The following is an 18,760-nucleotide window of genomic DNA, read 5'->3' on the forward strand; positions in this document are numbered from 1 at the left end:
TCTCCAGGTGGCTTCCAAATAAACTTCAGGCTGATGAGCTCCCTTTTGATGAGCTCTGGGCTCAAACCAAGCAGATTAATAGCAGAGGTGTTGTTCTCTCAAGCATCTTGACTTGATCTCTAGTTTTTAGGGCTTTATACATTAACACTGGAGCTGGAGTCCCGAAGGCAGTTTGTGTCGTTCTGCCAACTCCTGCGACGTTGCTGGAACCAGTTGTATTGGCTCTTGCCTTTCCATTGGACCATTTCAGCAACGTGGAGAGGGGGGATTTGCTGCTTGGGTAACAGCCTATCCTCCATACTACTTTACCCAGGCTTCATGCTCTGGAGAGGACACTTCTCTATACAGAGCATGTTACCATAGTCTCTCGAGACTGAAGGATGCCTATGATACATAAACAACAAAATTGTAAAGTTGACTTGGCAGGAAGTGAGCAATGAGTGGAACCTCTTGCAGTAAGACACATTTACTTTACTCTGTACCCTGCTGGTCCTTACCCTGTGGCACTGAGGAGTGTGTGTTTGGGTTGCCACATCTTGCTGTTCCACAGTGAGGCTAGTGTCTTGACAAGCACTTCACCAGGAAATCCACCGAAGCATTCAGGTATCCATGGGATTCTGTCATTTTCCTAGGAGAGGCCATAAGAATGTATCTCCCACTAGTGAGCAGTCAGGGCTTTGGAAGCAACATGTAAAAAGTAATAATGCTACTCATATTTTGTTAACTTTGGGGGCTAACAATATTCTATTTTCACAGTTCAACATGTTATAGTTGCAAGGGGAAAACCAATAACATCTAATGTTCCTTCCCAAACATTTTAAGGGTCATTTTTGAGTAATGGTGGCCGTTTCTGATATTGTTAAAATATCCTTTTCAGTCTTAATTGATAGTACCTCTGCACTGTCAGTAACATGTTCTTAAAGAGCCAAATTAATGGTTATGCTACCACTTTAAGTCTTTTAATATAACTTTTCCAACATATGTGGGCATCCCCATGGTTTTGTAACAATAATCCTGTAGGCTTTTAAAAGAATAATCTCAACCATGCATCCCATAGGCCCATGTCCAACCCATAATTTATATTATTTCCCAAGAGATAAATAATTGGAGAATTGGGTTGCGGTGCTACAGCTCACAGATGGATTCTTATTTAATCTCTGTTCATCTATACATTCATTGAGTACTGTCGACCAGATGTTTAAAGTGCTTTCTCCTTAGTATCCAAAAAACTGTTGTTCCTAACAATTAAAAAAAAAGGAAATTCTAACTTCTGAAACACAAGACAGCAATTCACACCTCATTCTAATTGAGGAGTAACTGGAACATGGAGTTGTGGAAGGCAGGCACAGTCTTGATTTCCCCTCCACACACCAGCTTTCACCAAGTGCTATTGGCATGTTTTGGTCCCACCTTTTGGTGGACACTTGAAGTCATAATTTGGAGAACTCTAGACAAATTCCAGAGTACAAGATCCTCCTCCTGTTTGCTTCCGGCAATGCAAGAGGTAGAAATGTTGCAGCTAGAGTTTCCGATTCACCGTGGAGGAGAGAGCTATCATCTTTGTACGGAGAATTTGGAACTTTCTTCTTGGAAGCTGTACCTTAAAAGGACAATAGAAGATAGACTAGACCTCAGCCGTAGGCCTCATAAAAAGGGGTATGACCATATTCTTTTTCCCCCCCATTTCCATTTTAGGCTTTAGACATAGAGGAACCTGATCCAGAAAGCAAATATACTGGGATAAATGCCTTAAAGCAGCTTCCTGTCCCTGCCACCGAGGACACAAAGGACACCAAGCCACACCTGCCACCACCACCACAAGCAGCACCAATAAAAGTAGAAGTGTCCCCAGTACCCAAGAGGAACAAAGACTCAGGGTTGCTTGAATCCACGGGGGACAGAGAGGAGGATAAGGCTAACTCTAATATAAATGAGAAACCGGCAGAACCTGTCATGATGGAAACCGCTTCCGGGATTAATAAGCAAACAGATGTGAGTGGCTTGGACCCTAAACCACCGATGCCGCCCCAAGTCATTCCAGCAGCTCCTGCATTGCCCGCCCTGCAGAGAGTCCGTCTTGCCCCCAGTATTGCGACTCTGGGCTCTCTAGGCTCTTCAAACTTTGATGTAACTTGCAGCAACCTGGACCTCAATGAGTAAGTCTCCCGACTTGGAATTTTTGCCTATCTTTAGGATTAGTTGTGTATTTTATGTCTCTGCTTTACAGGACAGCAAAGGACTGACATGGTTCCAGCCCCCCCCCCCCCAAAGGAGCAGTTCTTTCAGGCAAGGATTGCCTTGACTGATGGTTTTATTAAAAATAGATGGGGCAAATTCAGTGTTAATGTGTAAAGGTTTTCGTTTTTTCTGCTTATGCAACTGGCATTACTCCAAAAGCAGGAAAAGTTCCTGTGTGGGTTTGCGTATGCATGCCTCAAGTCAAAGTCTGTCACTGGGGGATAGGATTTGTATTCTTCATGGTTTTCGTTCGGAACAGAGCAACACAGTAATATTTCGTAGTGCGGTAACGTTTATGCTTGAAGTATAGCAGTAGTAGTGCTGTTCGTCCTTCACAAGAAGGATTTGTGCCATTGTGACTACGTTTTGCTGATAATATGAATAGTTGGAAAACACGCACCACAATGTGAAAAAGGATGTCACTGCTGCTGAAAGATATTGGACATTTTCATACTGTGTGTTCTCCATCCTGATGCCCCCTTGGAATTCTGAACTATAGCTCCCAGCATTTCTAGCCATTGGTCATGATTGTTAGTTACTTGGTGTTAATAATCTAAAACATCTGGACAGCAACAGGTTGTGGGGAGGCTGATCTAACCCAAGTCTTCTCTCAGGAATGTTCTGACTTAAAGTTAGCTTAGGGTTGGGAAGGAAAAGCACCATTTGTTTCTCAAGGCAGATCAGCACTGCAGCTTGAGCATGTCATGTGCATCCAACTGTTTGTTGCCAAGGGACTTGTAAATAATGACAGCAATTTATCTTGCAGTGGGGCGCTGCTTGCTGGAATGCCAATGGGAGAAATTCACCTCACTGTGCGGTATGCTTCCCTAAGACAGTCTCTCATTGTGCTGGTTAATGCATGCAGGTAAAAATTACCACAGCCATTTCTGTTTCTCTTCCTTGACAAACATACACTGTGTGGGACTTAATCTTTAGCATGTTACAGATAGGAGCCACATAGACCCTGGCACTGTAAGTGTAAAACTGAACATTACCGTCTTCATCTCCATAATGCTGAGTGGAAAGCATGCAGTTGATAACACTGACCAGTGATCTCCCCACCTCATCTTGGACTTTACCTGCATTTCAGGGGCTCCATTTGGCATCAGGTCTTATTATGGTTTGTGTAATTTTCCTGACAAGCATGGTTAAGCAATCCCCAGTAACACTTGGGCAGATGCCCTACTTCAGCCCCTCCAGAAGGAAAATTTAAGAAATGAAGTTTCATCATGATCTTTAAATCTTAGCAACAACCCTGTTGTCACTAGAGCGCATTCCTGCTGCCAAAGCTGGCTTCTTTTAGGTCATGCAAGGGCAAACCAAAGCTATCTGTGTGTGCTGCAATCTGAACTCTAAACAGTTTTCAGCCTGCTCCTTATGAATAAAGTATTGCTTTCTCTCCCAATAGAAATTTAACACCATGTTCCCGGCAAGGAGCACATCCATACGTCCGTGTCTACCTGCTCCCAGACAAAAGATGGGTAAACCGAAGAAGAACTACAGTAAAAAAAAGAACTCTGAATCCTAATTATGATGAAAAGTAAGTCCTGGCTACATAGGATGTCACTGTGGAATGTGCAGTCCTTGAATTCAGAGCTTTAGTTTAATCTAATGCCTCTTCTTGGCAGCAGAACTGGATGATACAGTGTCATCTGCTGGTGAAGCATAATATAAGAGACAGGCACATATATTAAAAATGTAAACAGACTTAAAAAGGAGAATACTTAAAATAAAATAAAATTGCTGCTAGGATTACTCCAAACACACTGACATCAAAGTGCTTAAGTATGAACCAATAAAAATGCCTGCAGAAAGATTCTACTGGAAAAGCAGAAATTATCTGAATTGTAGAACTGTCATCCCTCTTCATTGGTTAGACTTACAGTAGCTGATGGCAACTGGAGTCCAACAACATCTGGCGGGTCAACAGGTTCCCTAGGCCTATTTCAGACATACAGTGGTACCTCAACTTATGAACATCTCCACTTGCAAACGTTTAGAGTTACGAACGGCTCCGGTCACAAAATGTTGCTTCGACTTGCGAGTGGAGCCTCGACTTGCGAACTAAAAAACCCTTTCCTGCTCTGTTTTTGACCTAAGTTCATCTTGGGTCAAAAGAAGAAGAAAAAATTAAAAAATTCTCCCCCTAGTGGCAGAGTACGGATTAACTGGCTTTGCCTTAGTTCCTATGGGAACTAATGCTTCGACTTAAGAATGGTGCCTCGACATAAGAACGAAAAACAGCAGGTACAGATTAAATGGTTTTCCATGCATTCCTATGGAAAAGTTTGCCTCAACTTATGAACTTTTCGATGTACGGATTAAGTTTGTAAGTCGAGGTACCACTGTACTCTTACCAAGCAGTCCTATGACTCACTAAACATAGAGGCTGCTCAGCTAAGCTGAGCAGGAAAGTAGAACCAGTTGTTCTACATGGTTGTGTACAGTTTACAGCATCAACCTCTCATTGCCTTCATGATCTGAACAATTCTTAATGGTGTTTGTGTAGTTGGGCTTCGGTTGCATGCCTGCACAAAAAGCAGCCGAGGATCTAGAACTCCAAATCCATCCTGAACACTGAACTGCCTGTCCAGCAAATTGCAAATGAATAGTCAACAGCAAAAGAAACACTGCAGCTGTGGGGAAGGTACATTTTTGCTAGAAAGACTCTTCCCCTCCCCCCGAACGGTTGCATGATCTTTCTGTTTGCACTTCGCACCTTGAGATAACACAATTGCTGTGTGCCTCTATTTCCCCTGACTTTGTGCCACCCTCCAACATGAACATATGGGTGCAAGATTCAATACTGCACTTCCTAGTATTCTCTGAAAAGCAGAGGGTGAAGGTGGAAATACAGTTGCGTCCAGAAATAATTGAACAATGACATAAATTTTGTTATTTTGGCTGTTTACCAAAACAAATTCAAGTCACAGTTAAGTAATGAATATGGGCTTAAAGTGCAGCTTTTTAGCTTTAATTTGAGGATATTCACAACCAAAGTGGAAGAAGGGTTTAGGAATTACACCTCTTTAATATGTAGCCCCCCTTTTTTCAAAGGACCAAAAATAACTGGCTCAATAGCTGTTTTATGGGCAGTTGTTGGGTATTCCTTCATTTCATCATCAATTAAGCAGGGAAAAGGTCTGGAGTTGATTCCAAGTATGGCATCCACAGTCAAGGCAACAGGAGAAGGGGATGACAGAGGACGAGAGGGAAGAACAGTGTCACTGAAGCTGCAGACATGAATTTGACCCTACTCCGGGAGGGAGTGGAAGACAGGAGGGCCTGGCGTGTTCTGGTCCACGGGGTCACAAAGCGTCGGACATGACTTAACTAAACAACAACAAATGGCATTCACATTTGGAAGCTGTTGCTGTGAACCTACAACATGCCTTCAAAGGAGCTCTCCATGCAAGTGAAACAGGCCATCCTTAGGCTACAAAAAGGCAGGCAGGCAGGAAGGAATCCATCAGAGAGACAGCAGGAACTTTGGGAGTGGCCAAATCAACAATTTGGTACATTCTGAGAAGAAAAAAGAATGAGCTCTGCAACACAAAAAGGCCTGGATGTCCATGGAAGACAACAGTGGTGGATGATCATAGGATCCTTTCCATGGTTAAAAAAAAACAGCCAAGTGAAGAATACTCTCCGAAAGGTAGGCATATCATTATTCAAGTCTATCATAAAGAGAAGACTTCACAGGAACAAATGCAGAGGATTCACCACAAGGTGCAAACAATAAGCCTCAAGAATAGAAAGGTCAGATTGCACATCCCCCCCCCCACAAAAAAATCTTTAAAAGCCATCCCAGTTCTGGAACAGCATTCTTTAGACAGATGAAACTAAGATCAACTAGAATGATAGGCGGAGAAAAGGACTTCCTCAGCGCCCCTCCTATTGGGGTGAGTCTCAAACCGGGAGTGGTGGCGCAGGCTGAGAGAAGAGAAAGAGGCAGCGGAGAGAGAGAAGGAGGCAAAGAGAGCATGGCATATGGAGGAGTTGAGGAAAATGGGTTGCTTCCTGGCCCCTGGGATACCCACCCAGGAGAGGAATCGCCGCTTTGGGGATGGTCGGGGGATGACGACAACCGTCCTTCTGATACCAGCCATAGGGGAAGATGTGCCCCAAGAATCTGAAAAGGTTCTGGCTGGTCCCTGGGAGCACAAATTGACTAATCCCTTCAAAATGGACATGTGGTTGCCTCTGCCTGAGCTGTTGCTCTCGCAGGAGAAGTTCATTCCGAGTCTTCATGATGTTTCTGTTCAGTTAACGGAGTTAATAAATAGAGAAGATACTTTTGATTTAAAAACGTCTCCTGGTTTATTTGGAGATAGGGAGGTCCTGCGAGCAGAACCCTCACACAGACCCACGAACAAACAACTGCAGACAGCTGCAGTAAAGGCCTGGCAAAGCATCACAATGGAGGAAACCCAACATTTGGTGATGTCCATGTGTTCCAGAGTTCAAGCAGTCATTTCCTGCAAAGGATTCTTGAAAAAGTATTTCAAATGCATTTTATTTATGATTGTCTTAATCTGTCCAATTACATTTGAGCCGGAATTATGAGCTGGAATTTTCAGCATGTATACAATATTGAAACAGCGCTGTCTACGTTAGCTTGGGCACGTCGTGAGAATGGCTGATGGTCGGATTCCAAAAGATCTCCTGTATGGAGAATTAGTGCAGGGAAGCCGCCCCCGAGGGAGACCACAGCTGTGTTACAAGGACATCTGCAAGCGGGATCTGAAGGCCTTAGGAATGGACCTCAACAGATGGGAAACCTTGACGTCTGAGCGTTCAGCCTGGAGGCAGGTGGTGCATCATGGCCTCTCCGAATTTGAAGAGACACTTGTACAGCAGACCGAGGCAAAGAGGCAGTCCCGAAACAAGCAAAACCAGAGAGCTGGACAGGGGACAGATTGGATTTGTCTCCAGTGTGGAAGGGATTGTCACTCTCGAATTGGCCTTCTCAGCCACACTAGACACTGTTCCAAGACCTCCATACAGAGCATGATACCATAGTCTTTCGAGACTGAAGGATGCCTACTACTACTACATTTGAGCCCCTGAAATAAGGCGACTGTGTATGAAAATGGTGGCAATTCCTAAACATTTCATACAATATTTTTGTTCAGCTCCTTGAATTAAAGATGGAAGTCTGCACTTCAGTTGCCTCTCAGTGGCATGCAGAGCTGGAATTATGAAAATTGTGTCTGTGCTGAATTATTTCCAGACCTAAATGTGTCTCCCATCTTTTTATTCCAGAAAGGCAGATCACGATTCTTCCACATGCCACTCATCCATGCAGAAATTGGAAAAGCCTTGTGGGATTAAAGCACTCAGTCTTTCCATCTGAATGAAATTCTAACTTCTGTGAGCCAATAGTTGGAAGTTTACTGTGCCTTGCACATCAGAACCAATGGCCAGTATCCTGTTGCAAATGTTCACTTGCATTAAGGGAAATCATTTAAGCCTTGGCAGCAAACTGGAACTCATTAACAAGGCGTTGGCTGCTTTCTTGGACACCACTTGCAGCCTTATTAATGAGTGACAAATTACCACCAAGATTTACACGAATTCTCTTATGCAAACATAAACTGGTACTAGGATTCTGCTCAAGGTTTTTAATTTCTGTAGGGGTAGCCATGGCAGTCGGTAGCAATAAAAATCCAGGTGCCCTGGGGGATTACAGATGAACAAGATTTATCTGGCATAAACTTTCCTGGATGATAGCCAACTTTGTCAATCATCATTTTAGCCTTTTTTTTGGTAAAGCCATGACTGCTTTTCATTTTGTGCTCAGCACTTCTTTAACATGTATGCATTTCCTTATATCTGTTCTAGGTTTGAATTTTTTGATACATTGGAAGGCATTAAGAAACGAGTGTTGGATGTTGCAGTGAAAAACAGAAAGCCACTTATTTCACATGAAAGGAAAGAACTGGGCAAGGTAAGGTACCTTTCTGAAAGCTGCAACATGGAGGAAAATATAATAGCAAAGTTGACTGAAAGGGAAAGAAATACAATTATCTCCATTTTGCCATGGGCATTCCCTTTCTCACTATGTCTGTATTCTTGGGGGTCTCCTGTATGAATTGTTTGGGTGCTATATTTATTGAAAACTGTATTGTTGTTGGAGCATTCTGCATTAGACAGAAGATACCTAAAAACGAGAAAGAACATGTGGAAGGGTCAGTGCCTACATCTCAGTGATGTTCATAAACTCCATATTAAAATGTGCTTCTCAGTTTTATGACTGATACTTATTTTGATAATCCCATTATACAGCCAGAATTCAAGTAGTTGTGTTCGTTGATTTAAAGCTTGCTATAAAACTAGCAGTAGCTGCTTCTGAAATATTGATGGCTTTGTTTTTTACAGGTGCTGATTGACCTGTCAAAGGAAGATTTACTCAAGGGTTTCTCGCAATGGTATGTTTAAATTGGCAGCATATAAAAAGTTAGCAACGGCTACGCAGAGAGGGTTTATTGATATACTTCTCAGCCTTCCTAGATGTGAAGGGACCTGTGCCATGTTGCACAGATTTGTTGTCGTTATTTAGTCGTGTCCGACTCTTCGTGACCCATGGACCAGAGCACCCCAGGCCCTCCTGTCTTCCACTGCCTCCTGGAGTTTGCACAGATAGGCAGCAACAAACCCTGCTTATCCATAACACTGTGTTTTTAAATCTTTTTTCCCCTTCCATAGGCAAGGTTAATTCTACTCTAAACTCCTTGAGACAAAAATCCCCTTTTAGAACTGAGTACAGACATGACTCCCTCTCCCATCTAAACAGGCTTTATTGTAGCTCACTCCATCTCTTTATAGCGATTCAACAGATGACTCTACTGTCCGTGCAGATTTGTCATTACCAAATCTAGTCTTGCCCTTTTTTTAATAGTTAGCAAATATCTAGAATTTCTGTCCTCAGATAAGTGACCAAGCATAAATTCTTTGCCAAATCAGTGGTCTATTGAGAAAGCTTCCTGTTGTGATTAGAGCTGTAGGAAATCATAGCACAAAAATATGGCTATTAATGCTCTGTGAACTACAAAGTATCTGGTACTGAGAAGAGAAATCCAGGGATGAGCAGCGGTTGCTCTCGGTGTACCCTCTAATTTTTACCTGTGGGTGGGTCTCTGCCTCTCTGTGACTCCGCCCCTGTGCACTGGGTTCCATCACTACTGGAACCTAACACAATCGCTGTGCAGAGGAAGACAGCTGCACGGAGGGAAGCAGAGTCATGTGCATGCACACACACTCCCCACTTAGCACCTTGGTTGCTCTTCTTCCTCAGGTTGTTACTGCAAGCTGTGCTACTGGAACTTTCATGACTGCTGTATTAAATAATGCATATACAATCAGAAAGCCAAAATACAATAAGCAATCTATAGATTTTACTCTTATGCCAAATGCTTCATTTTGGGGCTTGGGGAGAGGCGACATGTCTATCTCATCCTGAATAATTTAGTGTAAGTACATCTAGCTCAGTGACAAAGTACACATTTTGAGGCCCGAAATTCCATCTATCATCAGCAGACAGGACTGTGGAGAAACTCAAAGATGCTGCCAAATAGTATGGGCACCACTAAGCTGATTGGGCCAATTGTTTGTAAGGTTGCTTGGTACTTCACAGGAAGAATACTGACATTCATGATAATTTTCTTTTGCTTCTGAATAATTAACATAATTATATAGCAACTTAGAACTGCAGAGCTGGAAGGGATCCTATATGAATTACTAAGTCCAACCCCTGTCAAGGAGGCACAGTGGGGAATAGGACTCCCAGCCTCTGGCTCCACAGACAGAGCCCTAAACCCATGAGCTATGCACAAGTTAGGAAGATCAAGCACCAACCTGCTTTTTGTAAAGTTCTAGTGTATGGCTACCGGAAAGCTGTGTGGAGAAATACACTGTAGGTTTTATATAGTAAAGTTACTACCAGCCAGTCTGAGCCTGATTCTGAACTGCCTCACAGTCCTGATTTTCTTTTGCAGGTACCAGCTGACAATAAATGGACAGCCTTGCAGCTGATATTTGACACATGAAGAACAGAGTAAAATGGGCATAAGCAAATGCTGAACTTTTGAAAACTGCTGCTAGATCATTTTGTAGAATGTTGTATTTAAACCATATTGTTAACTTATATAACATACAGACCATACTTTTCCACAGGGTCTGTTTTAGCAGCAACTTTATACTTAATTAGTAGTAGCTGTACAACAAACTGCACAGCCAAGAATAAGATTCTACATTCATTACTATTTATATATTTCTGTCATGCAACATGCATTTGCACTGTAGAAATTATGCCCAGGTTCCACTGCAGAACCATCAGACTTACCAGGAAAGAACACAGGAGTAATGTACACAACAGATGCTACTCCAAGACCATGTCTACACACAGATGTTGACTTAATTCAAGAACTACTTAAGAGTGCCCAAGACTGGGTATATAATCCAGTGTAGGGTTTGTCTGTTTTGTCAAGGGAATGCTGCTTCATGCTCAGGATCCAACCCCACCCTTCCAGCACCAAGAGTTCGGGTAGATAAACCTCCAAGCTGCATCCCTTCTGCCTTCACTGAATTGTGCTTCAGCAGCTCCTTCACCTTGACAGGAAGCCCAGGAAGCGACACAGATGAACTGAGGGTTCATATGCAACGTCCTCTCTTGCAGAGGTTGTCTTACGGTTCATAGCCACACCATCCTAACTCTAGTTTAAACTCAACTTCCATGAGTGCAGAGAACCTGTAGTTCTGAAACTGTTTTAGTTCAAACAGATAATGTGATTAAATGTGTTTTTTAACAAATAAAGTAATGAGACTGTGCCTCCTTAAAACTTTGTCTGCACAGGACTCTGTCCTTATTAATGAACTCATTCTGTAATAAAATTCTTTACCCACACACTCTCCTTCATGGATTGCTGCCTTGTCGTGGTAGGCTTCAGCAGTATGTGGACCGAGAACTCCCAGAAGTACAAGCTGGATTCCGAAGAGGCAGAGGAACTCGAGACCAAATTGCTAACTTGCGCTGGATTATGGAGAAAGCCAGAGAGTTCCAGAAAAATATCTACTTCTGCTTCATTGACTATGCGAAAGCCTTTGACTGTGTGGACCACAGCAAACTATGGCAAGTTCTTAAAGAAATGGGAGTGCCTGACCACTTTATCTGTCTCCTGAGAAACCTATATGTGGGACAGGAAGCAACAGTTAGAACTGGTCATGGAACAACTGAGTGGTTCAAAATTGGGAAAGGAGTACGGCAAGGCTGTATATTGTCCCCCAGCTTATTTAACTTATATGCAGAATACATCATGCGGAAGGCTGGACTGGAAGAAACCCAAGCCGGAATTAAGATTGCCGGAAGAAATATCAACAACCTCCGATATGCAGATGATACCACTCTGATGGCAGAAAGTGAGGAGGAATTAAAGAACCTTGTAATGAGAGTGAAAGAGGAGAGTGCAAAAAACGGTCTGAAACTCAACATCAAAAAAACTAAGATCATGGCCACTGGTCCCATCACCTCCTGGGAAATAGAAGGGGAAGATATGGAGGCAGTGTCAAATTTTATCTTCCTGGGCTCCATGATCACTGCAGATGGAGACAGCAGCCCTGAAATTAAAAGGCGCCTTCTTCTTGGGAGGAAAGCGATGACAAATCTTGACAGCATCTTGAAAAGCAGAGACATCACCTTGCCAACAAAAGTCCGAATAGTCAAAGCTATGGTTTTTCCTGTCGTGATGTATGGAAGTGAGAGCTGGACCATAAAGAAAGCAGACCGCCGAAGAATTGATGCCTTTGAATTGTGGTGCTGGAGGAGGCTCTTGAGAATCCCCTGGACTGCAAGGAGAACAAACCTATCAGTTCTAAAGGAAATCAACCCTGAATGCTCACTTGAAGGACAGATCCTGAAGCTGAGGCTCCAGTACTTTGGCCATCTCATGAGAAGAAAAGAGTCCTTGGAAAAAACCTTGATGTTAGGAAGGTGTGATGGCAAGAGGAGAAGGGGACGACCGAGGATGAGATGGCTGGACAGTGTCTGCGAAGCAACCAACATGAACCTGACACAACTCCGGGAGGCAGTAGAAGACAGGAGGGCCTGGCGTGCTCTGGTCCATGGGGTCACGAAGAGTCGGACACGACTAAACGACTAAACACACCCACACACCCACACACTATTAGATGGAACTAAGCCAGGCAAGACGCTCATGGCTATGCAGCGGTGATTTTATCTTTATTTTATGTAATTTTATATGGTTTTTATAGCTTTTGTTTAGTTGAAGTTCCTATTCTACTTCTTGGATGAAGGCATGATTTTAACCTTGGTAAAAGTAAACACAGAGATAATGACCACTGGAGTTGCCGAGAGATATTAGAAATACCTCTGTACGACAAAATTACGCAACTGCAGCCTTGGGAAGAAAACAGAAGAAAATAACACCGCTATTGCGGACAGTAAGCACCTGCTTGAATCAAGTCTGCAAGAAAAACATTTACTTTGTTTAAGAAAAGCCATCTGCCTTCGGGGGTTGTTTGGCATACAGCAGGGGCTGATCCGCTGACTCCGTCAATCTACAATTGACTCACAGTGAGTAAAAGTCCTCCAAGGAACGGGTGGAAAAACCTGCCCTTTAATGGTTTATGTTTGAGTGTTTACCGGAGCTAAGAAGTGTTTTTATACAGCTACTACTGACCGTAACTGTGAAACCCACATTCTTCTCCCTTTGAGTGGTAGTTTGCACCTGCAGAAATAGAAGGGGACACTAATTAAGCTTAATTTGTGGAGTATAACTATGGTCACCACTAGGACCAAAAAAACCTATGGCAAGTTAAAAAAGGCTCCCAAAAAGCGAAATCAGAAATCTATAGCAGACTTCTGTGTGGTCTCAGATCAACGTGAACATGTACCCTCCTATAATCAAAGGCCGCTGAGGGAATTTACATCAAGTACCCCACTTACTACGGACAATGTAGGCATAAGTAATGGAGAGACATACCAGGGGGCTGCAGTCGGAACTCCGCACTCCGGAGGAGAAATCGGCAATTGGTCTCTGGACCCAGAACTCCTAGAGAAGGCTCTCTCTGCCTCTATGGAATCATTCTATAAATACTTAAATCTATCAACACCTGGGCCTAAGGAGAACCATATGGAAGGAACAGTAGGCCCCCAAGATGCTCAAGGGCCCGAGAGTGAACAAACTAGGATTATTTACACTCAGCTACGTGATCAGTGTCTCCTCTCAGCTAAATCCAACCAGACAATTTTCAATAATCTGCATGATCTAAAGAAAGAAATCGCTGATACTAAAGCAATACTACAATGCATTGCTGACATGATAAAGTTGGGGATTTTAAAAGCAGCACCCCCCTCAAACCCTCAGAATACTGAACAGAGAGGACTTCAGGCAAAAAAGGAGCTGGGTACAAAAGATCAAACACACAAAGATAACTCCCTAGCCTTTAAAGGTCAGAGTTACCCACAGTTATCAGAAAAAGCAACTCAGGACCGAATGCCCATCTCTGGGAAGACCCCAAAGGCCTGGGCTGATCCATATGAGCGAAATGAGGACACAGAGGACACAGAGGGACCTGACCTAACATCCTCTAATCTAGAGCTAATAACCATAGACGAATGGTGGGGAAACACCCCAGAAGAACCCTATCCCCAGCATCCACTTGCTGTGACAACATGCAAGGAAAATATACAGATTAAAAAACCCCAATGGTCAGCAACCTCAGACAGTGAAGGGTCCACCCCTGCTGAAAGCCCATCACTCAAGCCTGTGAACCACATCACCATCTACAACTGGCCACTAAGAAAACCAAATGGCACCTGGGCCTCCAACTCAGAAGTATTGCGGACAATAACAGAAATTCTGGGCAAGGATTGGGATGCTCAAATGAACACAAAATGTTACTGCATCTATCCCAGCAAGCCCGGGCAACTAAGAGGCAGGGTGCACTTGATCTTCGCCAATAATGAACAGGCCCATCATTTTTGGAGCCTGTTGTACAAGTTCGAAAAAATAGCAGTATCATTTAAATGGGGAATACATACAACTTACTCAAATATCAACCTAAGACCAATCACAAAATTGGATACCTACAAACTAACAAATACATCCAGAGAAATTCAGGTTCCAGAACAAAGAGATGGCCCCACAGCCGCTTCCATAAGGAAGATAACAGCCGAAAACCCTAGCTATGACCTGTACAGAGATAGGGCTGAAGCTTCCACCATTTACAACAGATCACCTTCCAAAACCAAATCAGATGGCAGAGGAAAGGAGACGCAGATCAATGTTGCAACCTTCCCAAACAATATCCCAATTAACAAGCCTCGTGATCTTACAAGCAAAATCAAAAACCAGAATAATCAGGTGAAAATGCTCTCAAGGCCAAGGCATCTTTCAAAAGGTATTACATCCTCCAGAAAAAACAGAATATACCATCCATACAAAGAGAAGTTACATCCAGCCTGCTCGATGGGAACTATTTCCGACTCCACCTCTGAGTGGCATATGGGCAACAGATATGCCCCTTTAGTAGCTTATCCCCAGAACTGACTATTGGAAGGCAAAAAATATAAACATCTTAAGAAGCCTTTGTCCAGGAATATTGCATGGGGGGAAAACAAACAAAAAGTCCAACTCCACAAAGATACCACAGTTCCAAACACAACAACGACTACCTACCTGGGTAGAGCTGAAAGATATCCCTTTAGCAGAGAGACACAAAGAAATCAAAACAACAAAGACTGGGCCCGTAAAGATTATCCTTTTCCCACACCAGTTGCTCCCCTCACCTACAGAGGATGTCAGTCATCAGATGTATCCCTGCCTGCTCTGGAGAAGCTAACGTTATACAAGGAAGGGAACCCCATTAAAATGCTCTCTGCCACAAGAGGGGAAATGACCCCAAAGGCAGAACAACTGAACATTCAGGAGCGAAATGAGGCACCAGACACTCAAGAATCGCGGTGTGCTCCAGAAAGCAACCAAACATCTGCATCTAAAATTGAACTTTTATCATGGAATGTGGCAGGTTGGACCAGATGTATCTCCCAAACCCATGATACTCCTTTCTTTCGTAGCAAATGTGACATCATTCTTTTGCAAGAAACTTGGTCTGACAAAGATATAATTCTAGATGGTTTCAACTCTTTCATGGTAAAGGCAATCCCAGGGCGCGGACCGGGGAGACTGAAGGGGGGACTGAGCATCCTGGTATCAACGGCTCTGACAGTGAAATCTACGATGAAACCCCCCCTGAGACAGCTGGCCATGGCAGTAGTACTTACAGGAAGTATGAAAACCCTATTGATTATTAACATATACTTACCTCCCACATCCAGAAAAGCTGAAACAGAAGGAAACTGGACAGACCTTGAAAACTATGTAAGAGAGCTTATCATGGAACATCCGGATGCTTTGGTCCTGACTGGTGGGGATCTAAATGCCCGTATGGGACCAGATGATGACTATCTGGGAACCAAATTTAAGATGATAGCCAACATAAGAAATGATAATGTGGGGACCCTGAATCAGGAGAGGACATCTAAGGACCAACATGCAAATTATGCCGGGGCCTGTCTGTACAAATTTGCCTACAGACTGGGCCTCTCAGTTTTAAATGGCACAATCACAGGTGATACTCCAGGAAAATATACATTTATGGCAGCAACTAAAGCTAGTACAATTGACTACATCCTGGTGTGCAGGGGGCTCCTTTCCATGGTCAAAACTCTCCAAGTACTTCCTTACATGGAGGGGGATCATTTCCCCCTACATCTAAGTTTCCACCTAAACGTCAGAAATTTAGACACAGAACCAAGATATCATACTGAAATTACAGCACTAGAAAGAGTGGGTTGCCGAGTAAGATGGTCACCTAAACTGGCACAAAATTTAAAACAACTTTTAACTTCGAAAAATCTGATTGATGCCCTTAATCCAGTAGGAAGCCAGACAGTCCACTGGAATCCCATAGATAAATATGAAATTCTCCTACAACAATTACAGCCACATCTTACCCATTCATATAGCAGAAACCTTCAGAATTCATATAACCGATCCAAACCCTGGTTCAACCAAAGCTGTAAGGCAGCAAAACAATTAGTTAATCAGACATACCAGGAATACCTGAGAGCAGAAGACCATGTCAAAAAAGAGGCCCTCCTAAAACTACTGGTACATAAGAAAGAATACAAACAGCAGATACATCACAGTAAAAGAGAACACACGAGAGAACTATGGAGGAAGGTGATTGAAGCAGCAAAAGCCAAAAATCCATCCCTTTTCTGGAAACTAATCTCAGGCAGACTATCAGAGCCCAAACACCCATTATCCTCTTGTATTCCACCAGATAAATGGGTATCCCACTTTACAAGTATGTATGAGGATGTCATTGTACCCCCTTCTCCAGTAATGCTTGGAAGCACTCCCAAATGGCCCCCGGTGACCCCAGGTGAAATAATAGCTCATATAGATCAGTTAAAAAATGGAAAAGCCCCAGGCCTTGATGGCATCCCACCAGAACTCCTAAAAGAAAACAAGACATGGTGGGGCTCCTTTCTAGCACCTCTCTTCACCCATATTAATGACACAGGCCAAATCCCAATATCATGGAAAACGGCCACAGTGGTCCCATTTTATAAGAAAGGGAAAAGGGAAGATCCAGCCAACTACAGGCCAATAAGTTTGCTGAATATTATAAGCAAACTATATGCAAGGCACCTCCTAGACAAACTCCTGGAGTGGCTCGAAGTAGAAAATATCATTGGGGCAGAACAAGCAGGCTTTCAGCCAGGGAGATCCACAATAGAACAATGCCTAATTATACAGCATCTTATAGAGAAATACTCAGCCAAAGGAGTAACATCACTCTATGCCGCCTTTGTGGACTTTAAATCAGCATTCGATTCTATATCGAGAACACACCTCTGGGACAATCTATCAAACTCATCTATAGACAAAAGACTTCTACATCTAATCAGGGCCCTACATGAAGAAACATACCTGAGAGTCAGGTGCAGCAGACAGGGACACCTCACGGAATCTGTGCAAACGCACAGAGGTGTTAGGCAAGGCTGCCTACTGGCACCAGCATTATTCATATTTTACATAAACGACTTATCAAGTTGGCTTAACACGGCCGATCTCCATTCACCTAAACTTACAGATAGAACAGTGCCAGCCTTACTCTATGCTGATGATACAGTAATTCTATCCAGAACCCCCATAGGGCTGAGGAGGACACTTAAGAAGCTTGCCTCATACTGTGAATATAAATCATTAACGATTAACTATCAGAAGACCAAGATAGTCGCCTTTGGACAGAGACCCAAGAGTAGGTCATGGCAAATAAATGGACACAGTATCGAGCAGGTGAACAGCTTCAAATATCTGGGGGTAGTATTACAGGCCTCAGGATCTAGGCTTCAGCATAGTAAATTTGTGGCTGATCAGGGAGAAAGATCGGCAAATAGTATAGTAAAATTCCATCTCTCCCAAGGAGGGTCCTTCATACCAGCAGCCCTCAAATTGTATAGAGCAAAGGCATTAGCCCAGCTGCTGTACGGCTCATTCATGGGGCCACCCAGCTCTCACTTCGCACCACAAGAAATAGTCCAATCCAAATTCTTAAGAACTATACTCCAGGTCCCAAGATGCGTGTCAAATGCAAGGATAAGGCTAGAAACAGGATGCCTTAAAGTAGAAGCCTGGATTAGAATTCAATCTATATATATGTGGCTAAAGGGACAGTTAAATCCAAAAGGCCTATTTTCCTTGTTATTTAAAGATAACTATCAATCTAAGTGGGTTAAATCGGTCCAGGGCTACTTGGGGAAAATTGGCCTCTCACCTCAGGCACTTATATCCTCTGGAATAGAGCAGGCAAAACAAATAGTTAAACAAAGAATAGAGGACAATGAATACCAAACAGACCTTTCTAGCATCCAAAATACGGCAGCAAGGACTTACATCAAAAATTGTATGGTACCGGCCAAATACTTAACATCTTTGGAAATTAAAGGAATTAGAAGAGCCTTTACTCTGGCAAGGTGTTTGGCCCTCCCCTCTGCTGTACTAGAAGGGAAGTATAAAAATACCCCTTTTGCTGAAAGGTTATGCTCCTGCCACCTGAGGGAGATCGAGACCATACAGCACATGTTCTTCACCTGCCCATTGTATGAAGCAGTGCGAAAAGAGACTATAACCCCCTTAATAGATAGATTGCCAGGACGTTCGGAGGGAAATAGGCTAGAGTTCCTTCTCTCAGATGTTGATGTCCAGATCACCTGTCGGGTTGCGAGGTTCTGTGTAGCAATTCTTCGATTGCGGAAGTTAAATACCAATTAGATTGCCGTTCCCAGTTGTATGTATGCCAACATGTTCTAATGGAATACTGAAAGTTAGAAATTTTAAGGTTTTATAAGGTTTTATACTTATGTGACTGGTCTAAGGACTGTAAATAAACTATTGATTGAATGATGGAACTGTCAATCAAAATGTCAAGA

The 18,760-nt window shown here is 43.1% G+C and overlaps 1 protein-coding gene across 1 annotated transcript in view; it reads left to right on the top strand.

The window, feature by feature from the left end:
* The window catches only part of ESYT3 (extended synaptotagmin 3), a 49,169-nt gene extending 38,091 nt beyond the window's left edge, over window positions 1–11,078 (top strand). Inside the window, exons 18-23 of the mRNA XM_020779587.3 lie at window positions 1,696–2,156; window positions 3,005–3,103; window positions 3,647–3,778; window positions 8,083–8,188; window positions 8,620–8,669; window positions 10,236–11,078. Of these exons, the coding sequence (XP_020635246.3) occupies window positions 1,696–2,156; window positions 3,005–3,103; window positions 3,647–3,778; window positions 8,083–8,188; window positions 8,620–8,669; window positions 10,236–10,272 (885 nt within the window). The 3' untranslated portion in view covers window positions 10,273–11,078. The remainder of the gene's footprint in view (window positions 1–1,695; window positions 2,157–3,004; window positions 3,104–3,646; window positions 3,779–8,082; window positions 8,189–8,619; window positions 8,670–10,235) is intronic.
* The last annotated feature ends 7,682 nt before the right edge of the window (window positions 11,079–18,760 follow it).

This window comes from Pogona vitticeps, chromosome 1 (genome assembly GCF_051106095.1).
Source record: "Pogona vitticeps strain Pit_001003342236 chromosome 1, PviZW2.1, whole genome shotgun sequence".
Lineage (NCBI taxonomy): Eukaryota > Metazoa > Chordata > Lepidosauria > Squamata > Agamidae > Pogona > Pogona vitticeps.